The sequence below is a fragment of the Coffea arabica genome, chromosome 9e (genome assembly GCF_036785885.1).
Source record: "Coffea arabica cultivar ET-39 chromosome 9e, Coffea Arabica ET-39 HiFi, whole genome shotgun sequence".
NCBI classification, from domain to species: Eukaryota; Viridiplantae; Streptophyta; class Magnoliopsida; order Gentianales; family Rubiaceae; genus Coffea; species Coffea arabica.
The window spans coordinates 10,352,609-10,379,358 of NC_092327.1; the positions used below are offsets into that span (position 1 = coordinate 10,352,609).

Here is a 26,750-nt window from a genome sequence, read left to right on the forward strand (position 1 = left end):
TGAGTGTTCTGTCTATCACTCATAATACCCTACTCCGTTTGACTTGAAACTTTACAGAAATATTCAGGACTTAAGGGGCTACAATGTTGAAGAAGGCAACTTTGTCCAGTTTTGAAGATAACAAGGTCAAAAATGCAAGACACTATACCAGAATCGCAAAACAGGTTCACAAACCGTATCCTAGTACAAACATCATAACTCAGCCTACACAAGTCCAAATCCAGAAATTCCAATGCCATTCAAAAGCTTAGACACAGGGCTACATTTCATCCGAAAACCTCAACATCCAAATCGAAAGCAATGCCAGTCAAAACAGACGAGTTCAAACGCAGTTCACACATTCTGATCAACCCAGAACAGCAACAGTAAAATCGACATATCTCACTCTACACTACTCCAAATGACATGAAATTTTACAGACACCACAAACACATCAATACCTACAACTTTCATGTTTTAAGAAAAGGCCAATTTGGCCTCTATCTAGGACCAAAAATTTCGGACAGAATGAAGAACCAAGAACCCTAATTTTCCAGAATTTCTTCCAAAACAGAAATTGATTGCAATTATCAATCATTTACACCTACTAGAGTTATTAGCCATCAATTCCAACCATCATAGATAACCACAACATCATGATCACAATTAAACCGGAAAATTCATCAATAAATTGAAAACTTCATCAATTCATCCAAAAACAAGAAATAAACCACAAAAGTCATCACTTGAACTATCACTAGGCATCAATTAAGCTTCATTAGATAAAGGAGAAGGTTCATTCACTACTCACCTAGTAAAACAAGAGAGAGAGAGTTGCTTGACACCTTAGCTTCTCCAAACACTTCACCAAACTACTAACTATCACCTAATGAAGAGATTTTATGGAGTAGAACCAAGTTTATGTGATTGTTTTGGAAGATTTGAGCTAGATGGAAGCTAGAAATGGGAAGAGTTTTCTTTCTTCTTTGCTCATGAGAGAGCCGGCCATGGAGGAGAAGAAAAGAGTGAATTTTTGTAATTTTTTTGTGAGATATTTAACTAAATGGTAAAAAAGTCAAAAAAGTCAATAATTGTCTAACAAGTCCAACCAATGAGATAGTGACACTTGTCACTCTATTTAAAGCATCTCTATCCTTTTATTCTCTCTCTCAACAATCACATCACAACCTCTACTTATCTCTTAACACCCGATAAATTTTACACAGTATCCGAAACTTAATCTTATTGGCCGAATTTTTCCGAACTTTTCGCACTAGTGGGTCCCACGTCCGATATACGTTCTTAATTTCTCAAAACCTAACCGATACTTGAAAACTCATCTAAAACCTATATTTACTCAGAAAAATTATCTGGGGAAATTTCCAATAAAGAAAAATGTAGAAAAGGCGGGCGATAAAAAACCCGAAACCACCCCACCGATTAACGAATAACCCTCATATCAGCTTACGAACGGACTGGGGCCTCACAACTTGACCTAGTCGTCAAAATTTATCACACTTAACGCACTAGCGGGTCCCACGTCCAATATACACTACTATTGTCTCAAGAACTAACTATATACTAGAAAAATGATTTAAAAACTATATTCACTTATAAAAATATCAAAAAAAATAATATAATAAAGAAAAATATAGAAAATGTGTGCAAAGAAATAAAATAATGCCTAGAAATTAAGAAAATTTCAGGTTCTCACACTCTCTTCCCCTTAAAGAATTTCGTGCTCGAAATTTCTCACCTTGAGTAATAAACAGCTCAGGGTATCTCTTTTGCATCTCTTCTTCTACTTCCCAGGTTGCCTCTTCTACTCCGTGATTTCTTCACAAAATCTTCACCAATGGGATTTGTTTGTTTCTCAGCTCCTTAACCTTTCGGTCGAGTAACTGCACAGGTTTCTCCTTATAAGTGAGTGATTCATCTATCTTAATCTCCTCCGGTTGTAAAATGTGAGTGGGATCGGGATAATACTTTTTGAGCATCGAGACATGGAAGACGTCATGAATTCTAGACAAACTTGATGGTAGCTCGAGTCGGTACACTACTTTTCAAACTCTTTGGAGAATTTTGAAGAGTCCTACGAATCTTGGTTGAAGTTTCTTTCCTCTACCCACCTGGATGCTTTGTAACGGTGTGATCTTAAGAAAGACAAGGTCTCCAATTTCGAACTCCAAATTTTTCCTTCGGTTGTCCGCGTAGCTCTTTTGTCGGCTTTGACTTGTTTGAAGTCTCTGACGTATTAACTTGACCTTTTCTTGTGCATCCTCCATCCATGGAATGGTTTTTGGATCTAGAATCTTCTTTTCCCCCACTTCATCCCAATAAATCAGTGATCGGCACTTTTGTCCGTAGAGAGCCTCGTATGGTACCATTTGAATTGACGAATGGTAACTGTTGTTGTAGGCAAACTCCACTAACATCATGTGTTGGCCCTAAGTACCCCCAAAATCTAAGATGCAAGTCCTTAACATATTCTCGAGGGTTTGAATAGTTCGCTCAGACTGTCCATCTGTCTGGGGGTGATAGGTGGTACTAAGGTTGAGTTTGGTCCCCAAGGTCTCCTGAAATTTTTGCCAAAATCTAGATACAAAACGAGGATCTCTGTCTGAAACTGTACTCACTGGGACCCCATGTAGTCTCACAATTTCATCCATATACAACCGAGCCAACTTCTCCAAGGAATACTTCATGTTCACAGGTAAGAAATGGGCCGATTTGATTAACCGATCAACGATCACCCAAACGGCATCATGTCCTTTTGCATCCTTGGCAATCTAGAAACAAAGTCCATCGTGATGTTTTCCCATTTCCATTCAGGTATCTCAAGAGGTTGCAACAAACCAGAGGGTTTTTGATATTCAGCCTTAACTTGCTGGCAGACGAGATAGGTTTGCACATATTGGGCAATTTCCCTTTTCAGTTATCCTACCAATACAACCTTCGTAAATCCTGATAAATCTTACCACTACCCGGATGGATCGTATATTTCGATCGATGGGCTTCCTCCAAAATCTCCTTTTTCAATGTTTCATCCTTAGGCACCACTACTCGGTTCTGATACTTTAAAATTCCTTCAGGGCTCAAATTGAAATCAGGCAATTCCCCCTTCTCTACCTTTTCCCTCCACTTTTGTACCATTGGATCCTCCTTCTGGGCCTCTTTGATTCGATCTAGTATAGCAGATGTCACCCGGATATTCCCAAAGATCACCTTTTTACGTTCCAAACTAGGGTTCCACTCACTAACTGCTCCTAACATCTCCCACTCTTTGATCATTAACCCGGCTATTTGAGCCTTCCGACTTAAGGCATCGGCTACTACATTAGCCTTCTCTGGATGGTAGTTAATCGTACAGTCATAGTCCTCCAAAAATTCCATCCATCGTCGTTGCCTCATGTTCAGTTCCTTTTGGGAAAATAGGTACTTAAGGCTCTTATGGTCAGAATAAACCTCAGAAGTTACCCCGTACAGGTAGTGTCTCCACTTTTTTAGGGCAAAGACCACGGCTGCTAACTCCAAGTCGTGGGTTTGATAGTTTTGTTCATGAGATTTCAACTTCCTAGGGGCAAAAGAAATCACATTCTTATTTTGCATTAGCGCGCACCCCAATCCTTCCCTTGAAGCATCAGTATAAACAGTGAAACTATCCTTACCATTAGGCAAGACTAGAATAGGGGCCGTGGTTAACCTTTGCTTCAATTCTTGAAAACTAACTTCACACCTTGCGTCCAACAGAAAACGACCATTCTTTTTTGTCAAATCAGTTAAAGGACCGGTAAGTTTTGAGAAATCCTTAATAAACCGATGATAATAACCTGCCAACCCTAGAAAACTTCGAATCTTGGTGGGATTTTCAAGCCTTTTCCACTCAATCACGGTCTCTACTTTCGCCGGGTCTACAGTGATACTCTCTTTCGAAATCACATGCCCCAAGAAAGAGATTTTCTCCAGCCAAAATTCACACTTACTAAATTGGGCATATAGCTGATGATTTCTTAGGGTTTGTAAGACTAACTTCAAGTGCTGCTCATGCTCCTCTCGGGTTTTTGAATAGACCAAAATGTCATCAATAAACACAACAACAAATCGGTCCAGGTAGGGTTTGAAAACCCATGCATCAAATCCATAAAGGCGGCAGGGGCATTGGTCAACCCAAAGGGCATGACTGCGAACTCAAAATGCCCATATCTAGAATTGAAGGCAGTCTTTGGTACATCCTCCTTCCTGATATAGTATCCTTGTCGGAGGTCTAACTTCGAAAATACCACTACTCCTTGCAGTTGGTCAAACAATTCATCGATATGGGACAGTGGGTATTTATTCTTAATAGTCACATTGTTTAACCCCTAATAATCTATACACAGGCTCAAGCTCCCGTCCTTCCTCTTAACGAATAGTACAGGGGCTCCCCATGGAGATCCGCTCTCTCGGATAAACCCTCGCTCTAACAGGTATTGCAACTGCAATTTCAATTCCTTAAGTTCAGCAGGTGCCATCCGATATGGGGTCTTAGAGATAGGTGACGTCCCCGGTAACAAATCAATCTTGAACTCTATCTCTCTCTCCGGAGGTAAGGTCACTAATTCATCAGGGAACACATCCGGATATTCATTCACTACCAGTACATCTTCTACCCTCAACTTATCGGTGGGAGTGTTTATAAGAAAAGCCAGGAACCCTTGTGCCCCTCTACTCAGTAGTTTTCTAGCCCGAATACCCGAAATCAATGCAGATGAGACTAAACTACCCCTTACATATAACCTTAAAGTCTCCTCCCCAGATATACGAAATTCTACCACTTTCCTCTTACAGTCAAGTTGGGCATCATACTTAGCTAACCAATCCATACCCAATATAACATCATACCCCTTAATAGCTAAGTTTACAAGATTCTCCAATAGTTTTCTCTCTCCTATCCAAATTTGACAATTAGCATACATCATACTCGTAATTAGACATTGGTCCCCTGTAGGAGTACTAACTTCCAAGTCATATGGCAAGCTAACAGGTTTTATATCAATTCCACACATAAAATCGGGGTTAACAAAGGAATGGGTAGCACCGAGATCTATCAAAATCCTAGCTACACGGTGGCAGACAGGGATCGTACCATCTACGATCTCAGATGAGTCAGGGACTCGGTGTTGCTCAGAAGAGTACACCTGAGCTGGCACCTTTGGTCTCGTCCCTTCCACCTTGGATTGCCCAGGGTTGGTCTTTGATGATTGCGGAGTCCCTCTCGTTTCTCGTGGTAAAACTGGACAGTTGGCAATTTGATGCTCCGCACTCCCACAACGTAAGTATTTCCTTTCCTTTCTCCAGCAGTTATCTTCCGTGTGGTTCGGTTTCCCACAATATCCACAAGGACCACGGGAAACAGAGGCCGAGCCTCCTTGCGAGGCACTTCTCTGTTGGCCTCGTACAACCTAACCACCCCTTGGCGAGGTTCCTCTTGCTATTCCCGAAAGTCTCACTCCTCCGGTTCCCCTTCCAGACTTGGGAGGGTTACTTTTATCACCTTGCCCTGAACTACTTCCAGGAAATCCCCTTTTCTTCACTTGAAAATTTCTAACTCGGAGTCTCGCATTTTCAACTCGTAGTGCTTTCTCCACCGCCTCACTAAATGTATTAATCTGGGCTACCGCCAGATCCTTCTAAATTTTCACATTTAGCCCCTGAATAAATCGCCGTACCCTCCTTTGCGCAGTTACAATAAATTCAGGGGCGAACTTAGACAGTCGAATAAATTGGCTCTCATACTCGGCCACAGTTTGAGTTCCCTGGCGGAACCTAATGAACTCGTCCTCCTTCTTTTCCTGAAATAAGGGCGGAAAATACTTAGCGTTAAACTTTGTCATGAAGTTTATCCACGTCTTTGGTGTTTGCTCTCTTTCCCACTTCGTTCGAATCACGTTCCACCAAGAACGAGCGGTCCCCTCCAACTGGAAGATAGCAAAAGTAACCTGTCACTCCTCCGTATAGTGTAAAGCCGTAAATATGTCTATCATCTTCTCCAACCACCTTTCGGTCACATTTGGATCTGGTCCTCCAAGGAATTTTGGTGAGGAGAACTTTTGAATTCTTTCGAGGGATCTATCCTCACCCTCTATATGATTGCCAGGGTTACCAGGTTGATGCACATGATGTAGGCCTTGGTGTTCCACTACGTGAGCCAACAGATCGGTTATTCCCTGAATAGCAGCGTCTACCTGAACATTAGGATCGACCCTAGGTTCAGGATTGGGTTCAAGCGTGGGTTCCCGATTACCCCCTTCGGTCGAGAATTGCCTAATTCTGCGACTGCGGCCTCGTCCATTACGGGTACCCTCCATTGGTTTAACCAATCTAGGGTCAAAACACAAATACGATATCAAAGCAATATATAGACATGAACAAATGAACAAATAACAAGAAATAGACACAAGATAAAAACATCTATACATATAACACATAGATGTATCAAACAAGTCACACAGTAGCAGTTAGTCAAATATATACAAAAGTAATCCCATGAAAGTAGCGGGGTCATCCAAAAATACAATGTACAACCTAGCCCAAAAAGTGCAAAACAGCTAACTGAGAGCTTTCCCTAGGTATCCCTCACACGGGATGAAAACATGGCCCAAAGGAACTCTAACCTAGTTCCCAACTGAGCCAACCGACTCCTCCCTAGAGCTAGAGCTAGGGCGTCTCCCTTACTTGGAGGTCCGTCGTCCGGAACTTCAACTTGCACATTAGCGCCAATCACTCCCTGGATTAGTGCCTCACACTGGTTTATAATACCTCTGGACCGGTCTCTAACCTCCCGGACCACCCTAGTGAGACGGTCGTTGGCTACTTGTAACTGCTCTCTAAGAGCATTCGTCCGCTCTTGCTCGATGGCTATGTCCCCCTGGAGCTCCCGAATTCGATCCGCTTGCATCCTCATGATGCCCCTCAATCGCAGCATCTCAATGTGATCTCTGGCAGCGGCACGCCTGACCCTCCTCCTCTCATCTAATACTGCCACAACCACATGGTCAATGTAGGAGTAATTCTGGCAATGGGTACAGTGCATAGTCCGACTGGCCATACTCCAGCTCCGAATCGGTCCTCCGGGCCTCTTCTCGTAATCGACGACGTGAAATCGCCTCCTAGACGGCTCACCTCCGCTCCCACTAGCTCCGTCCATGACCTATAAGGATATCCACAGTTTACAGCTTAGACAGAATAATATCACTTAAACACACCCTAACACAATCCCCGAAGGTTCGAAGAATCATGTTTCGAGTTCGCCCAGGTTATTTCTAACCTAGGCTCTGATACCAACTGTGACAGCCCCACTTTCCCTTAAGGTGTATCCTAAGGGTTAGCGGACTGCCTGCCCAACTCTTGTCAGGACTACTAAGCCGAACACACAGTTGTCAAATCATATGGTGCAATCGTACGTCAAATGTACACTTCCACAAGCACGAAACGCAACGAAAACGAAAAAAATGTAACCGGAAAGTCATCTGCCACATCACAATCCGGCCGGGTTCAATTAAAGTTCAAACAACCATAAAGACATGCATTAATCCAGAGCTATACGTAGTTATATACTTGCCAAAATATATATATTGGTGTCTTCAACAATTCCATGGAGTACAAAATCAAAAGGGTCATACTATACAAAATACCCTTCAGTTTTACAGTTACAGAGGAGCTTAACAAAAATTTATATACATCTAGTAGCTCAACTCTCTCTCTCTTCCAAAAATCATGATTTCCATAGTAGTAATCCTGTAAGGAAAATAAAATAACGGGGGGTGAGCTTTCGCTCAATGAGGTACCAACAGATCATGCAATTAGGAATCACAGAAGTACACTTTAAACAATCACATAGACTTCATTTCAATACAATGAGCACTACATTTTAACATGGAGTAAAAGGATGCAGAAGGCACTCAAGTGCCAATTTCCCCTTTTTACCACTTGATTCGAACCCGTTGACCCTCCGTCAACGTTTGAAAGTGACCACGACCATAGACTCCACTTTGCACCAAATTTTGTCCACCATACACACCCCTTATCGGGCCCAAACACCTCACAGTAACAGTGGGGTAATACTCGAGTAAACCACAAGGTCGAGGAGATAACACTCCACTCGACAAACAGTAAACCCATGGTTCGTTATTTAATCGACCAGACCCTTGCCGACTCGACTCGATTAACGACCAATGAGGTTTGAGCTCAGATATCACAGTAAAGTCGTTGGATACAAGCCTCCAAACGACATCAAACCATGCACAGGTAACGAATTCACAGTTATACAGTAAGCAATCACACAGATAAGAGAACGAGTGTGATAAAGTACATTCTCATCTCATTCAGTATAAACAGAGTTCACAGTCATTCAGTCCAAAGATTCAGGTACAAATGACCAGTTAAGCATTAAATCATGCAATGGTACACTCACCAGTTCAAGCAAAGCAAGTTCACAAATTTCCGTCTGACGTATGCCTTGGATCACTGGCACGTCCTATAACAATCAAGAAAACAACAATTGAGACTCGAGCACGAGTCGTATACCTCTTCAATGAAATACTAATGCAAGACCAAATATAGCTTGGAATGGAAAATAAATAACATTTAGTGCTAAAAGCATAAACAAACCCCAAAACCTTTCATTTCTACCCAACCTCAATCAAAACTCAAAGGAACCCAATATCCTCAAAATTGGACAGCATTTCCCCTTAAATTTCATACTTTTCCATCCTACCAACAACCACCAACATTCATCCAAAACAACCACAAGTATACCAACACATCATAGGCTATTCAACACATTTCACTAGGGTTACAATGCTCTTCAATCTTAGTCAATTAAGAGCTCTACCACCAACCATAGTAAAGCCCTAATTTGAAGCCCTAAAACTGAAAATTTGCCCCACAAACTAAAATTTTTCGCAAACAACCACAACCAACACACAAAACCTTCATTTTACACAATATAAAGCTATCATTCCATGGCCAACCATTAATCATCATATAAGGACAGAAAAATCACCAATAAATCTGAAATGCATCAAAACTCTATTTTAAACCATGAAATCTTCCACAAAACAACATATTTAGCCACTATAAGGCACTAATTTACCATTATTAAAACAAAGAAGAAATTTCTAAGCAAAGTACCTTGAAACCTCAAGAAAGGTGGTAGCTTAGGGTTTCCTCTTCCAAAACTACTCCATCAATACCTTTAATCCCCCTTAACAAGTAACTTTTATGGAGAAATTTGAGATTTGGTTGATTGAATCACAAGATTGAAGCAAGAAATGGAAGATACAAGATGAAGGTTCCTCTCTTTTCTCTCCCTCAAGTTTCGGCCAAGCTAGAAGAAAAATGAAACAAATTTTGGTCAAAATTGGTTTTAGAAAAGTTAAGACAACTTTGGTCAAAGTCCACCTTCGAATAGTAACATGACACGTGGCGCCTTTAAAGTTTATTCCTATCCTCTTTCTTATCAATGATTAATTACCTAGCTAATCTCCAATTATCTCCTAACACCTGATAAAGTAATATTCATTAATACAAAACTCGACCTAGTCGTCAAAATTTATCACACTTAACGCACTAGCGGGTCCCACGTCCAATATACACTACTATTGTCTCAAGAACTAACTATATACTAGAAAAATGATTTAAAAACTATATTCACTTATAAAAATATCAAAAAAATTAATATAATAAAGAAAAATATAGAAAATGTGTGCAAAGAAATAAAATAATGCCTAGAAATTAAGAAAATTTCAGGTTCTCACACTCTCTTCCCCTTAAAGAATTTCGTGCTCGAAATTTCTCACCTTGAGTAATAAACAGCTCAGGGTATCTCTTTTGCATCTCTTCTTCTACTTCCCAGGTTGCCTCTTCTACTCCGTGATTTCTTCACAAAATCTTCACCAATGGGATTTGTTTGTTTCTCAGCTCCTTAACCTTTCGGTCGAGTAACTGCACAGGTTTCTCCTTATAAGTGAGTGATTCATCTATCTTAATCTCCTCCGGTTGTAAAATGTGAGTGGGATCGGGATAATACTTTTTGAGCATCGAGACATGGAAGACGTCATGAATTCTAGACAAACTTGATGGTAGCTCGAGTCGGTACACTACTTTTCAAACTCTTTGGAGAATTTTGAAGAGTCCAACGAATCTTGGTTGAAGTTTCTTTCCTCTACCCACCTGGATGATTTGTAACGCTGTGATCTTAAGAAAGACAAGGTCTCCAATTTCGAACTCCAAATCTTTCCTTCGGTTGTCCGCGTAGCTCTTTTGTCGGCTTTGACTTGTTTGAAGTCTCTGACGTATTAACTTGACCTTTTCTTGTGCATCCTCCATCCATGGAACGGTTTTTGGATCTTGAATCTTCTTTTCCCCCACTTCATCCCAATAAATCAGTGATCGGCACTTTTGTCCGTAGAGAGCCTCGTATGGTACCATTTGAATTGACGAATGGTAACTGTTGTTGTAGGCAAACTCCACTAACATCATGTGTTGGCCCTAAGTACCCCCAAAATCTAAGATGCAAGTCCTTAACATATTCTCGAGGGTTTGAATAGTTCGCTCAGACTGTCCATCTGTCTGGGGGTGATAGGTGGTACTAAGGTTGAGTTTGGTCCCCAATGTGACGACCCCACCTCCCCCTGAGGCGAACCAGAGGGTTCGGCGGGCCGCCTGCCCGGCTCTCGCCGGGACTCAGTCGTTCACTAAAGTCCTCAAATGAATTACAAGAATAAACCTCAAATATACATCACATGGTCCACAAATATACACCCAAGTCTCCAATAATTACATGTCACAAATACAGCGGAAACAATTCCCAACTATACATAAAATGATTCCAAATCCAAATTGTACAACATAAAGGCCATCCATTCACGTGAATAAGCACAACAAGTCCTGCCTCGCCTTGAGCCCTGTGGAGGGGAATAAAATATTTTTGGGGTGAGCTAGAAGCTCAGCGAGTAACCAGCAAAATCATTAAGCAAATATATTTCACAATGTTGCATTTCGATGATTTCGATGATGTCATGATTCAGAGATCAAATGTCCGTTTAGTACTCTCGTGAGCCGGTGAAATCATAGCACTTGAACACCCAACGCTCAAATATTTCATTTAACATTAACTCACGAACTCACGAAAGTGGGAGCAACATCAGTGCTCCAGATAACCATGAACATGAACCATAAACAAGGTGGAGACGTTGGTGTCCAGCACAAGACTTTCCCAGAACTCATTGAAGCCAAATCATGTCATGAATTCACATGCAAGCACGCTTGATATGCAATCGAATAATTAATGCAAGAAACATTTCACAAGTACTTTGGAAATAGTTTAGGGTCACTCACCTCCATGGCTCAGAAATCATCCATCAAATATAATTGCCTTGCTCAAATCCAAGTCTTAAATCACAAACTCAATGCAAATAAATTCCTTCAAAAGTTCGGACAGCACTTCCCCTGAATTTGCTTACTTTTCCAGCCGTCACGGCTTCATTATTTCCTCATTCCAACCCAAAGGTACACACACAACAACAATTTCATCCAATAGCCATTCAGCAAGCTCCAAGAAGTACGAAGACAAGTCAAGCTAGGGAAAAGTCCGGAAATGAAAGTTAAGCTCAAAACCAGAAAAATAGTTTTGACGTCATTTTACGGTAATGGTATCAAAGGCGCTACGATTGTCGGATGGAGGTCCAAGACCCACCGTTTCGAAGCTAAGAACCAGAGCTACAACAATGTAGAAGGTCACTCAGTCCAAATCCCAGTACAACTAAGTCAAATATGCCAAATAACAAACCAGAATCGTAATTGCAGGTTTACAAATTACACTATGCTGTAATCCGTACAACTCAGTCTAAACAGGTCCAAATGCAGAAATTCCTAAGGCATATGGTACCTAGGACATCAAGCTACATTTCATCAGAAGACGTCAACCACCAAATCCAAAGCAATTCCAGTCAAAACAGCCAATTACAAACGCAGTTCGGCCATCCTGAAGAACCCAGAACAGCAACAGTAAAATCGACATATCTCACTCTACACTACTCCAAATCACCTGAAATTTTGTAGGCACCTCTAAAATGTCATTCCCTACAACTTTCATGTTTTGAGCCAAGGCCAATTCGGCCTCCATCTATGACCTAAAATTTCGGACAGAATGTAGCTTCAAGAACCCTAGATTTTTCAATTTTCTTCCAAAACAGAAATTGGTTGCAATTGTCCACTTTTTCCACCTTCTAGCTTCATTACATAACATTTCCAATCATCATACAAGGCCACAACATCATGTTCATATTAAACCAGAAAAATCACCACTAAATTGTAAACTTCACCATTTCATCCAAAAACAAGAATTAAATCACAAAATTCAACACTTTAGCTTCCACTAAGCACAACTCAAGCTTCATTAAGTGTAGGGGAAAGTTCATATACCACTCACCTAGTAAACAAGAGAGGGAGAGTTGTAGGACACCTTAGCTTTTCCAAAAAACTTCACCAAATCACTCACTAGCACCAAATGGAGGGATTTTATGGAGTAGAAACTAGATCAAGCAAGTGTTTTGGAGGATTTGAGCTAGATAATTGCCAAACTTTGAAGAGGTTTTTCTTCCTTCTTTGCTAGAGAGAGAATCAGCCAAGAGGTTGAAGACAAGAATGAATTTTGTGTGATTTTTGAGATATTTAAGCAATTGGTCAAAAGTCAAGAAAATGAATAGTAAGTCATAAGCTATTTCCAATACAATGGTGACACTTGTCACCTTTAGGTTTAAAACTTATCTTTTTGTCTCTCCAATACCAATATCTTAACACATTGTAAACTAATGTCACTTAATACAAAATTCCAACAAGTTGTCAAAAATATAATGCATTTACCGCACTTGCGGGTCCCACGTCCAAAATACGCTTTTAATTACTCAAAAACTAACCGATACTAGAAAAATCATTTTAAAACTATTTTTGCTCATAAACTTTACCTGGGGAATTTTCCAATCAAGAAAATGTAGATAAGGCGGGCGTTTAAAAAATAAACCCTAGAAAATTGGAAAATTTTCGGGTTCTCACACTCATACTTTTCGGGGCGTCACAATCTCCCCTGCTTAAAAGAATGTCGTCCTCGACATTCCCTCTTGTACCAATCAAGTCAAGACATCTCGCACAAATCTCTCAAGAGTCAAATCAAACCCACAGTCCGGTATCCTAAACTTCAAACTTAGGATACACTACAGAGATCTGAAGCCTAAGCTCTGATACCAACTGTCACGACCCCACTTCTCCCAAGGGCGAACCCAAGGGTATCGGCGGGCCGCCTGCCTAGCTCGCGCCAGGACTCAAAACTTAAAGAAATAAAACTAGATAAATCGAAAGAGCACTATGTACAATATATACAATCCCAAAAGTTATATTTACATCTTCAAAAGTCTCGAGTCAAACCACTCTAATACACTATAACCACAACCAGCAGAAGATAGACCCTAAGAAGGGTACTTATACAAACCACCAAAACTAAAACAAACATCCTAACTGTTTAACTAATACAAGCCAATCTAACTATACTAGTGTACGAGCCAAAAGTCCCCGCGTCGGCCCCTGCTAAGGAAAACAAAAAGAAAGGGGTAAGCTATATGCTTAGTAAGTAAACAGGGGCGAAAGCATAAATTTCACGTAACAACAGTTACACAGTAAGAGTAAAGCAAAAGCAGAAAAGTAACATCACATAATAAGGATACAGGTGGCTCCAAAGCCAATTCATATGCCATGCGTGATCTCCTGCCGACACTCCGTCGACCACACTCAATGGTCCGTAGAACTTCACTTGTACACCCACCGACACCTTATCACCCTCACTGGCCAGTCACCTCACAAACTTGCCCGGGCGAACGAAATCACAAACTTGAGCTTGAGTCACAAGCTCGGGTCACAAACTTGGTCACCTTCTCGGTGAACCGGATTCACAAAATTGGTTCATAACATGAACCTACAAACTTGGTGACCTCAGACTAAGTTGGACTGACTTCGACCAAGCCCTAACCGGCTCGAATAGTCCAAACAGGTCTTAGATCGGGCCCACGAACTCACAAACTTTGCAAACTTCACAAACTTTACTCGAAAGTCGCCCCGAGCCACAAGCTCAAGGGTTTTGGTTCCAAAAGGTTCATATACATATGCCAAGTACAATTATACATTCAAATTAGGGTTTAGGTCGAGTGCGATAAAGTACACCCTCGCCTAAGTACCCTTTTCACACATCTCAAACACATAGCAAAGAAAACACACCAAACTGGCCTGAATACTTACTCAAAACGGAAATAGCAAAAGTACGAAGTCGGATCGAAACGATCAGCTAGTAGTGGACCCCACCAGATCCGCCCAGCTCACCACCGTCTGAAATAGGAGATTGTGTCACATAATATCGTAAACACTACAGAGATCTGAAGCCTAAGCTCTGATACCAACTGTGACGACCCCACCTCCCCCTGAGGCGAACCAGAGGGTTCGGCGGGCCGCCTGCCCGGCTCTCGCCGGGACTCAGTCATTCACTAAAGTCCTCAAATGAATTACAAGAATAAACCTCAAATATACATCACATGGTCCACAAATATACACCCAAGTCTCCAATAATTACATGTCACAAATACAGCGGAAACAATTCCCAACTATACATAAAATGATTCCAAATCCAAATTGTATAACATAAAGGCCATCCATTCACGTGAATAAGCACAACAAGTCCTGCCTCGCCTTGAGCCCTGTGGAGGGGAATAAAATATTTTTGGGGTGAGCTAGAAGCTCAGCGAGTAACCAGCAAAATCATTAAGCAAATATATTTCACAATGTTGCATTTCGATGATTTCGATGATGTCATGATTCAGAGATCAAATGTCCGTTTAGTACTCTCGTGAGCCGGTGAAATCATAGCACTTGAACACCCAACGCTCAAATATTTCATTTAACATTAACTCACGAACTCACGAAAGTGGGAGCAACATCGGTGCTCCAGATAACCATGAACATGAACCATAAACAAGGTGGAGACGTTGGTGTCCAGCACAAGACTTTCCCAGAACTCATTGAAGCCAAATCATGTCATGAATTCACATGCAAGCACGCATGATATGCAATCGAATAATTAATGCAAGAAACATTTCACAAGTACTTTGGAAATAGTTTAGGGTCACTCACCTCCATGGCTCAGAAATCATCCATCAAATATAATTGCCTTGCTCAAATCCAAGTCTTAAATCACAAACTCAATGCAAATAAATTCCTTCAAAAGTTCGGACAGCACTTCCCCTGAATTTGCTTACTTTTCCAGCCGTCACGGCTTCATTATTTCCTCATTCCAACCCAAAGGTACACACACAACAACAATTTCATCCAATAGCCATTCAGCAAGCTCCAAGAAGTACGAAGACAAGTCAAGCTAGGGAAAAGTCCGGAAATGAAAGTTAAGCTCAAAACTAGAAAAATAGTTTTGACGTCATTTTGCGGTAATGGTATCAAAGGCGCTACGATTGTCGGATGGAGGTCCAAGGCCCACCGTTTCGAAGCTAAGAACTAGGGCTACAACAATGTAGAAGGTCACTCAGTCCAAATCCCAGTACAACTAAGTCAAATATGCCAAATAACAAACCAGAATCGTAATTGCAGGTTTACAAATTACACTATGCTGTAATCCGTACAACTCAGTCTAAACAGGTCCAAATGCAGAAATTCCAAAGGCATATGGTAGCTAGGACATAAAGCTACATTTCATCAGAAGACCTCAACCACCAAATCCAAAGCAATTCCAGTCAAAACAGCCAATTACAAACGCAGTTCGGCCATCCTGAAGAACCCAGAACAGCAACAGTAAAATCGACATATCTCACTCTACACTACTCCAAATGACCTGAAATTTTGTAGGCACCTCTAAAATGTCATTCCCTACAACTTTCATGTTTTGAGCCAAGGCCAATTCGGCCTCCATCTATGACCTAAAATTTCGGACAGAATGTAGCTTCAAGAACCCTAGATTTTTCAATTTTCTTCCAAAACAGAAATTGGTTGCAATTGTCCACTTTTTCCACCTTCTAGCTTCATTACATAACATTTCCAATCATCATACAAGGCCACAACATCATGTTCATATTAAACCAGAAAAATCACCACTAAATTGTAAACTTCACCATTTCATCCAAAAACAAGAATTAAATCACAAAATTCAACACTTTAGCTTCCACTAAGCACAACTCAAGCTTCATTAAGTGTAGGGGAAAGTTCATATACCACTCACCTAGTAAACAAGAGAGGGAGAGTTGTAGGACACCTTAGCTTTTCCAAAAAACTTCACCAAATCACTCACTAGCACCAAATGGAGGGATTTTATGGAGTAGAAACTAGATCAAGCAAGTGTTTTGGAGGATTTGAGCTAGATAATTGCCAAACTTTGAAGAGGTTTTTCTTCCTTCTTTGCTAGAGAGAGAATCAGCCAAGAGGTTGAAGACAAGAATGAATTTTGTGTGATTTTTGAGATATTTAAGCAATTGGTCAAAAGTCAAGAAAATGAATAGTAAGTCATAAGCTATTTCCAATACAATGGTGACACTTGTCACCTTTAGGTTTAAAACTTATCTTTTTGTCTCTCCAATACAAATATCTTAACACATTGTAAACTAATGTCACTTAATACAAAATTCCAACAAGTTGTCAAAAATATAATGCATTTACCGCACTTGCGGGTCCCACGTCCAAAATACGCTTTTAATTACTCAAAAACTAACCGATACTAGAAAAATCATTTTAAAACTATTTTTGCTCATAAACTTTACCTGGGAAATTTTCCAATCAAGAAAATGTAGATAAGGCGGGCGTTTAAAAAATAAACCCTAGAAAATTGGAAAATTTTCGGGTTCTCACACTCATACTTTTCGGGGCGTCACACCCAAGGTCTCCTGAAATTTTTGCCAAAATCTAGATACAAAACGAGGATCTCTGTCTGAAACTATACTCACTGGGACCCCATGTAGTCTCACAATTTCATCCATATACAACCGAGCCAACTTCTCCAAGGAATACTTCATGTTCACAGGTAAGAAATGGGCCGATTTGATTAACCGATCAACGATCACCCAAACGGCATCATGTCCTTTTGCATCCTTGGCAATCTAGAGACAAAGTCCATCGTGATGTTTTCCCATTTCCATTCAGGTATCTCAAGAGGTTGCAACAAACCAGAGGGTTTTTGATATTCAGCCTTAACTTGCTGGCAGACGAGATAGGTTTGCACATATTGGGCAATTTCCCTTTTCAGTTATCCTACCAATACAACCTTCGTAAATCCTGATAAATCTTACCACTACCCGGATGGATCGTATATTTCGATCGATGGGCTTCCTCCAAAATCTCCTTTTTCAATGTTTCATCCTTAGGCACCACTACTCGGTTCTGATACTTTAAAATTCCTTCAGGGCTCAAATTGAAATCAGGCAATTCCCCCTTCTCTACCTTTTCCCTCCACTTTTGTACCATTGGATCCTCCTTCTGGGCCTCTTTGATTCGATCTAGTATAGCAGATGTCACCCGGATATTCCCAAAGATCACCTTTTTACGTTCCAAACTAGGGTTCCACTCACAAACTGCTCCTAACATCTCCCACTCTTTGATCATTAACCCGGCTATTTGAGCCTTCCGACTTAAGGCATCGGCTACTACATTAGCCTTCTCTGGATGGTAGTTAATCGTACAGTCATAGTCCTCCAAAAATTCCATCCATCGTCGTTGCCTCATGTTCAGTTCCTTTTGGGAAAATAGGTACTTAAGGCTCTTATGGTCAGAATAAACCTCAGAAGTTACCCCGTACAGGTAGTGTCTCCACTTTTTTAGGGCAAAGACCACGACTGCTAACTCCAAGTCGTGGGTTGGATAGTTTTGTTCATGAGATTTCAACTTCCTAGGGGCAAAAAAATCACATTCTTATTTTGCATTAGCGCGCACCCCAATCCTTCCCTTGAAGCATCAGTATAAACAGTGAAACTATCCTTACCATTAGGCAAGACTAGAATAGGGGCCATGGTTAACCTTTGCTTCAATTCTTGAAAACTAACTTCACACCTTGCGTCCCACAGAAAACGACCATTCTTTTTTGTCAAATCAGTTAAAGGACCGGCAAGTTTTGAGAAATCCTTAATAAACCGATGATAATAACCTACCAACCCTAGAAAACTTCAAATCTCGGTGGAATTTTCAAGCCTTTTCCACTCAATCACGGTCTCTACTTTCGCCGGGTCTACAGTGATACTCTCTTTCGAAATCACATGCCCCAAGAAAGAGATTTTCTCCAACCAAAATTCACACTTACTAAATTGGGCATATAGCTGATGATTTCTTAGGGTTTGTAAGACTAACTTCAAGTGCTGCTCATGCTCCTCTCGGGTTTTTGAATAGACCAAAATGTCATCAATAAACACAACAACAAATCGGTCCAGGTAGGGTTTGAAAACCCATGCATCAAATCCATAAAGGCGGCAGGGGCATTGGTCAACCCAAAGGGCATGACTGCGAACTCAAAATGCCCATATCTAGAATTGAAGGCAGTCTTTGGTACATCCTCCTTCCTGATATAGTATCCTTGTCGGAGGTCTAACTTCGAAAATACCACTACTCCTTGCAGTTGGTCAAACAATTCATCGATATGGGACAGTGGGTATTTATTCTTAATAGTCACATTGTTTATGTGAGAACCCGTAAATTCCCTAATAATTTTCCTAGGATTTTTCCCCTTTAAAGACATGTTTTCTGCATTTTCTGGCTTAGGAAAAATTTTCCTGGTGAATTTTATGAGTAATTATGTTTTTAGATGATTTTTCTAGTATTGGAGAGGTTTTGAAAAATTAAGGATATATATCGGACGTGGGACCCACTAGTGCGAAAAGTTCGGAAAAAGTCGTTCAATTAGGTTAGGTTTCGGATACTGGTTGAAATTTATCGGGTGTTAAGAGATAAGTAGAGGATGTGAAGTGATTGATGTGAGAGGAAAAAAAGAAGGATAGGAATGCATTAATGAAGTGACACTTGTCATGTTGGGATTGGTTGTACCTTTATGACTTACTATTCATTTTTTTTGACCTTTTGACCATGTGGTTAAATATCTCCAAAAATCACAAAAAAATTCACTCTTGTCTTCATCTTCTTGGCCGGCCACCTTGAGCTTAGGAAGGAAGAAACTCTTCAAAATCTTGGCATCCATCTAGTGCAAATCATCCAAAGCAATCACCTAAACTTGTTTCTACTCCATAAAACCCTTTCACTAGGTGTTAGTGGTGTAGACACCAAATTTTGGTGTAATTTCATTTGCTGTTTATTTTTAATTTTTTCATTTTAGTTTTATTCGATTTTTAGTTTTAGTTTCTAGTTTTATTTTTATTTTTAAGCTGTTAGCATAGAATCTCTTGGAAAATGAATGAAAATGAGAAAGTGAAAAGAAAAGAGGAGAGAAAAGAAAAAAAGAAGAAAATTGCCCACAAAATATGTTTTATGTCTTCTAAATTCAATCTTTTGGCATTTTGTTTATTTTTGTTAAGTTATTTTGAAAAAAAAAAAAGAAAAGAAAAAAAAAGAGAAAAACGATGAAAATAGGAAATGGAAAAGAAATGGAAATTGCACTTTATTGTTCTAGTTTATTTTTCATCAAATGTTAATTATTTTGTTTTGGTTATTTCTTTTTATTATTATCAATTTTGTTTGTTTCAAAAAAAATCAAAAAATCAAAAAATCAAAAAATCACAATTCTATTTCTGCCGAATCCATTTCCATTTTACATTCCAGCACCTTCCATCTCTATGCCGACTTATAACCACTAATGCACTCCACTATATCACACACTAGTATATCAACTACCATCCACCACAATATATTTTTTTTCAATGGCTTTTCAGCCGTGAGTGAGCAAGGCTTCCTGGGCCAACTTTAAAACAAAAACATCTCCAATTCTGCCGGATGACATCTGAGTCTCCACTCACACCCCATTTCCCTTCATTCGTGACTGGTTTCCCATTTTGAGCAACTCCAACATTCCAAAACACTTCCTCTCCAGCCTCTGCCTTGGGACCATCGACAGAAAGTGCGAGAGAGAGAGAGCGGCAACCGTGCATCCGAGAGGGAAGAAAAGGATCCGCGAGCGGCAAAAATTTTTCTGGTTCCGTCCGTGAGTTGAAGTAAGACAGAGAGAAGCTGTGAGCGAGCTTCACCCTTTTGCACTTCTGTTCTACCAGCTGCAATCAAGTTTCCAGCCGCAACAACCACCATCTCCACCGACAACCACAGCCACACCAACCCAAAACAGAAAACCTGTCGCGTGCTTGTGAGCCGAGAGGAGGAAAACATTTTCCAGATTTTCGTGTGAAAGCTTGACTAGTTGTGAGGTAATTTATGGATCATTTTTAGGATAAATCTGAGGTAATTTGAGTTATCTAGTAACATGCATGTGATGTTAGAGCAGTCGGATGTTGAATTGAATCATTAGAAAATTCTGTTTTGAATATTGAGGTACCATCCGAAAGCTGAGATGATAATGCACTCTATTTCTGAATTCCTGTGATGACTTGAGCACTTAAGTGGATTTAGCCAAATGAAAATGTGATGATTTCCACCATGCATGTTGATTTGTACCTTCGGATGGCATAGTGAAAGCCTGCAGAAATTCTGGTTAGATATAAAGCTCCTGCCGTGAGCTTGATGCACTTGTTTTATTTTGGCTGCTGAATGGGTCTGAATTTGGACAATCTGAGCATGAAAGATGTTTATCTAACTGGATTTTGGATGATTATCAGGATTAGAGTCTTGCATGTGTTAAATTTCGCAATCAAATAGTGAAAACAAAGCTGTGGAAAATTCTGTCTTGGCTAGAAAATTTTGCCGTGAGCTTGCTTGGAGTAGTGCAGCTTAAATTGGTTTTGATTTTTGTAATTTGGGCTTATAATCATAAATATGCAGCTAATAATGAGTACTTAGGCCCTGCATGTAGCCAATCAGTTTGATAAAACAGAGGAATAAAAATTCAAAAGTGCAATCTGCCTTAAGGCAAGATCATCCGGACCAAACAGAAAAATTTCTGGAAATTTTGATGGTTATGGATATTATTTGAACTTGATTTCTGAGCTGGAAATATTCATATGCTAGCTTGATACGTGCATAAGGAATTTAAGAGTTTATAAGCATGTCCAAACCAGAAAATGAAATGAAAATAGAAAGCTCTTAACACAATGATTCAACCGAGGTAAATTCGGATTTAAGACCAACCAAGTGCTGGAAAATTTATGTGACTTGCCAAGGGAGTGAAACCAGAATTTGCAGTTGTTTCTGGAATTTTTCATTAGCAAATAATGCTTGGAAATGCATGAAAAATGTTGTTTTAAGTCTTGTATGACATTCAGTAGTAAACCATTTGAATTGTGGGCAGATTTGGCCAAAATTGTTGACACATAGCTGCGGCAATGTTGTAATTAGAAAATGCAGAAGTTTGCGACTTATTTTCCTGATTTGTTTGGGTCAGAGTTTAGTGTGAATGTAGATCATTTCTGATGTATTTTGAAACTGAAAGTTTGTTGGAAACTCATGGTATGAATTGCTGAAGTCACCAAGTTATTTAAAAGTTCCTCCTTTCAAAAACACAGCAAGCAAAAGCTGCTGCATTTTTTCGGTCTTTTCCCTGCCGCATTTCCTTTCCTTTGGTTGCTGGTTAAGTTTTGCCCTTCAGTTTCATGTTTGATCTTGTGTTGGAGGGAATCAATGGAAGGTTGGGTGTTGAGTTTGAGTGTTTAAACATCTAAAATATTTGAGCTGGAAAGTGGATTTCAGATTGCCAAAGTATTCTACATGAATGTCTGTCCAGATTTTCTGTAATGCATTAGCTCTTTCATTGTTTTTGTTTGTTTGGAGTTGAGTTAAGCAGCTTGTTGTTTAGTTAGAGTTAAGATGCTGGTTTGAGAAATATCTAATCAAAGCTTTGTATTTGAATTAAAAATCTGGTTTGCATGATGAAAAGAAATGCCGTGGCTGAAAAATTGTAGAATGCTGCAGAGAAAATTTTTCAGATTTGCATGCTCTCTTTCCTTGAATTGTTGTGTTTACACATAAGAGTTTTATGATTAAAAAGTGGAAAGAATGTTTGGTAATGTTGTCCAAACCTTTGTTGCCTAAGTTGTTCCTTGCGTTTGAACTGCATCAGAAACCCTGAAAGTTGCAATAAAAGAAAACGCAGCATAGCTTCAGCCGAGTTGCATGAGTTTTTGTGGGTGTTTTTCTGTTTTTTTTTTTTTTTTGTTGCATGTTCAGCTGTGTTGTGTTAATCAAAGTGTTTAGTTGTTAAATGGTGATTGAGTGAGGGTCTTTGGTGGCTTTTGTTTGAAGTTTTCTATGAAACCTGCAGTTGAGAGTTTAAAGTTGCAAAAAAGGAAAAATTCTGGATGAATGTTGCAGCAGAAAATTTGCTTCATCATTTTTGCAGGCTCTTTTTGTTTGATTGCTTGTTTTGTTGCATTATAAAGTGGGTAGATCAAGTGGTGTTTTGTTATTTTGTGCGAACTGCATTTGTTTTGGTCTAAAAGCCTAAGGAAGTTCACAAATTATGAAGAAGTGCAGCTGGTTTGGCATTGCAGAAATTGTTTGTTGCAGAAATTCTTCTTCCACGTGATTTGCATGCATGGAACTTTCAAAAATTTGCACTTTGGCCCCCAAGTCTCTCCTTGTTCCACTAGAACCCAATCAATTAAATAATTTCATCAATTTGGTCCTTGGCAATTTTAATTTGTGCAACTTCATGGCTTGTTTTGTTTCAATTAACTACCATGTTTTGTCAATTGCACTTAAGTTATGATTTTAGGGGTTTCATGACCGAATGAGCTTGTGTTTGCCTATTTTTTTTAATTTCCCTAAAATAAATTGGTTGTTTGACCTTTTCTTGGCTCTTGAGACCTTTGGAGTGCTTAAATGTTTCGATTGAATTCGAATGGTTGACTAAGGTTTGCAATTGGGTCTTTAATTGGTAATTGGGTCCTTGGTGGGTCCTTTTTCTGAAACTTATGCATTATTTGATTTCATTTAAATTGCAATTAGGAGAGATTTGGTGACTTTGTTATACTTTACTATTTGAGGTACCTTGACTTTTTTATTGTTTTGAAGCCATTTTTCTTTCATTTGGACACCATTCAAAGGGGCGGTATAATTTCTTTTATCCCTTTTGTTTCTCTCCTATGTGACCCAACGTGTTAAGTGAATTGCATGCCTACTTTGCTTTCCTAGTTTTTCCTCAATTCCTTTTACTTATGTCATTTACTTTTATTTTCATGAAGTTATTCTTTAATGGGGTATGTGTACACCTCTTGGCTTGTAATAGATAGAGCTTTGGCGAGCAATTTGGTCCATTTTCCCTTTCCCCTTTTGTTTTAATTAGTGAATGTAATAAGTTCATTAGTTTGGTTGCATGCCTTTGTGTTACGTGTTACTTGCTTTATTAGGTTTTGCATCTAGTCGAGCATGTTAAGTGTTACGTGCTATGTGTTTATAAGTGTGTGGCATGTCTACTCGCTTTCCATAGCCTGAATGAATGTGATGAATGAATGTACGTTTCCACTAGTCCAACGCTAGTCGGAATTCATAGAATGGGCTAGTCCAACGCTAGACCCTTAGGGATTTCCCCTCGTTAGTACATGTTTGCATGTTCACTACATTTCATGCATTTTTTTAGTTTTTATGGCATTTGGCATGTCCCTCTAACCTTTTCCCTTTCATTTTAGGCCTTTGCATTTCATGCTAGTTATAGGGTCCATTTGCTTGAGAAACCCCCTTGGGTAAGGGAAACGAGCGAGTGTGGCTACTCGATAGCCTTAGCACGCTAGTCTTGCCTTCTAATCAAAGGGAAAATCGAAGTCGAAAAGTTAGGAGTCATTCCCATACCCGACCTGATGCATTCCCTTAGGTTCATTCATTCTCATTTATCACTTACTCATCCTTTTCAATTCACATTTTTCTTTCCTTATTGTTCATTTTGATTTCTACTTCACAAAATTGCACTTAATTACACCTATATGCACTTATCACTATATTTCATACACTTGCACACAAACACTTGGATTTTTCATACAATTTCACACATGCACCTTTTCATACACTTGCACACAAACACTTGGATTTTTATACAATTTCACACGTGCACCTTTTCGCACACATGCACACTTGCACTTTAGCCATCATTTGCATTAATCGACCTCTATAAGGTTTTCCTTCATTGGCCGCCACAACTCATGTGGTTGGGACCAAAAACCTTACAAGAGACATTTTAGAGTCTAGGATTGCATTTTTCTTTCCGTTTTGCATTCAGTTATATCCAACGTGCGAACATACATTGGGTAGAAAAATTAGGAAAATTGGCTTAAGTCACGCAACTAGCCTTGGCTAGGTCGAAGGGGTGCCTTGGATTTTTATCCTTGCCTTCCCCTTCGTCAAATGTGACCCCCGATCCCTCTTTTGGTTACGCAGACCCAAAAGTTCTCAAAAAGGGTTTATTTACTTTTTATTCAAAAACAAAAACACTTTTTGGGTGACTTGGTACACCCTAACTCTATACCAAGTGGCGACTCCATTTTTGATACAAAAAACCCTTTTGAACTTCACTTGGCCAAATCGTCGCATTCTAAGTCCCATGGCCTTTTACTTTTCATTCCGCACACGTTCACATGTATATCACACACACTCACACCACCACTCCACAACACTTTTCTTATCAAAAAGTGGGGCGCGACAAGTGGTTTGTTTGGTGAAGTGTTTGGAGGAGCTAAGGTGTTCTGCAACTCTCCCTCTCTTGTTTACTAGGTGAGTGGTGATTGAACTTTTTCCTACACTTAATGAAGCTTAACTTGTGCCTAGTGGTAGCTAAAGGGATGAATTTTGTGGTTTATTTCTTGCTTTTGGATGAATTGATGAAGTTTTCAATTTATTGGTGATTTTTCTGGTTTAATGTCATCATGATGTTGTGGCTATCTATGATGGTTGGAAATGATGGTTAATGACTCTAGTAGGTGTACATGATTGGTATTTGCAACCAATTTCTGGTTTGGAAGAAATTTCAAAAAACTAGGGTTCTTGAGGGGGGCATTCTGTCCGAAATTTTAGGTCCTAGATAGAGGCCGAATTGGCCATTGTTTAAAACATTAAAGTTGTAGGTATTGATGTGTGTGAGGTGCCTGTAAAATTTCAGGTCAATCGGAGTTGTGTGGAGTGAGAAAAGTCGAAATTACTATTGCTGTTCTGGGTTCATCAGGATGTAAGAACTGCGTCTGTAATTGGTGGTTTTGGCTGGAATTGCTTTGGATTTGGTTGTTGAGGTCTTCTGATGAAATGTATCTTGATGTCTTAGCTACCGCATGCCTTTGGAATCAATGAATTTGGACTTGTATAGACTGAGTTGGACTAATTACAGCATAGTATAATTTGTAAACCTGCAATTAAGGTTCTGGTTTGGTATTTTGCATATTTGACCTAGTTTTGCTAGGAATTGGACTGAGTGACCTTCTACATTGTTGTAGCCCTATTTCTTAGTTTCGAAACGGTGGGTCTTTCACCCTCATCCGATAATCGTAGTGAAATCGGTGCCATTACCGTAAAATGAGGACAAAACTATTTTTTTTTCAGGGCCAAAGTTAATTGCATTTCCAGATTTTCTGGTTGCCTATGATGCTTGTATATGTTTATAAAACCCTATTGGGGTTGTGATTGGCATTGCTTTATGACTCGTTATCGAGTCTCATTGTACTTGTTTGCGTGTTCTAGGGCGTGACGGTGGTTCACGAAATACTTTTGACGGACGTGCATGAAACAACACTTACTTGATTGGTGAGTATACTACTCACTTGAATGTTACAATGTGGATTTGCTATATGTGATTTTGATGCCTTGAAGGCTTATTTGGCTATTGGAATTGATTGAGGTGAGGGTGTACTTGACCGCCCTCACCCCTTGTGATACCGTTAATGACTGTTTACCGCTTCACTGATATACTGCACTTGCTATATGAGATATTGAATTCACTTCATGAAAAACTGATTTGGTGTCGTTTGGACGAGTATCCAACGGCCTTACTGTACTACTGAGCTCAACCCCGTTGGTAGTCAATTGAATCGAGCTGGCGGGGGCTTGGTCGTGAAAATTGACATGCCACGGGGACTGTACTGGGGAATCTTGTAGTAATGAGACTCTTGATTCCGGTAAACTCGAGTATTACCAAAAGCTACTGATTGGAGTGCGGGCCCGGTTGGGGTATGTTTGGTGGAAGGGATGGGAGTGAAGTGGGTTCTACGGTTGGTACTCATAAACGTTGACGGAGAGTCAATGAGATTGGATCAAGAATGTAAGCGTGGAAATGGGCTCTTGAGACCCGTCCGTATCCTTTTACCGACTTGTTTTACTTCTTAATTGTGTACTTGAAATGAAAGATTATGCTTATGTGATCTTTGTTGCTTATGTGGTAGTAACTCACTGGGCTTAAGCTCATTCCATTCCATTTGTTTTCCTTACAGGAAAATGACCACTTTTGGAAAGGTTATACTTGTTGGTTGTCAAGTTGAGCTCATGTAAATGTATCTTTTGGATAGCTCTTTGAATGAAACCCTAATGTGTATTGGGTTCACTTTCTTTTGATTGGCAAACCGAACATGTATATTCGTAATGAATGGTTTTTGATATGCCGCTTTGGCTTGTAAATGTTA

At 39.8% G+C, this 26,750-nt stretch overlaps 1 protein-coding gene across 1 annotated transcript; it reads right to left on the minus strand.

The window, feature by feature from the left end:
* Window positions 1-4,340: 4,340 nt before the first annotated feature.
* Window positions 4,341-4,937, minus strand: LOC140014594 (uncharacterized). Its single transcript, XM_072065660.1, has one exon. The coding sequence runs from the start codon at window positions 4,935-4,937 to the stop codon at window positions 4,341-4,343; it is 597 nt and encodes a 198-aa protein (XP_071921761.1).
* Window positions 4,938-26,750: the final 21,813 nt, after the last annotated feature.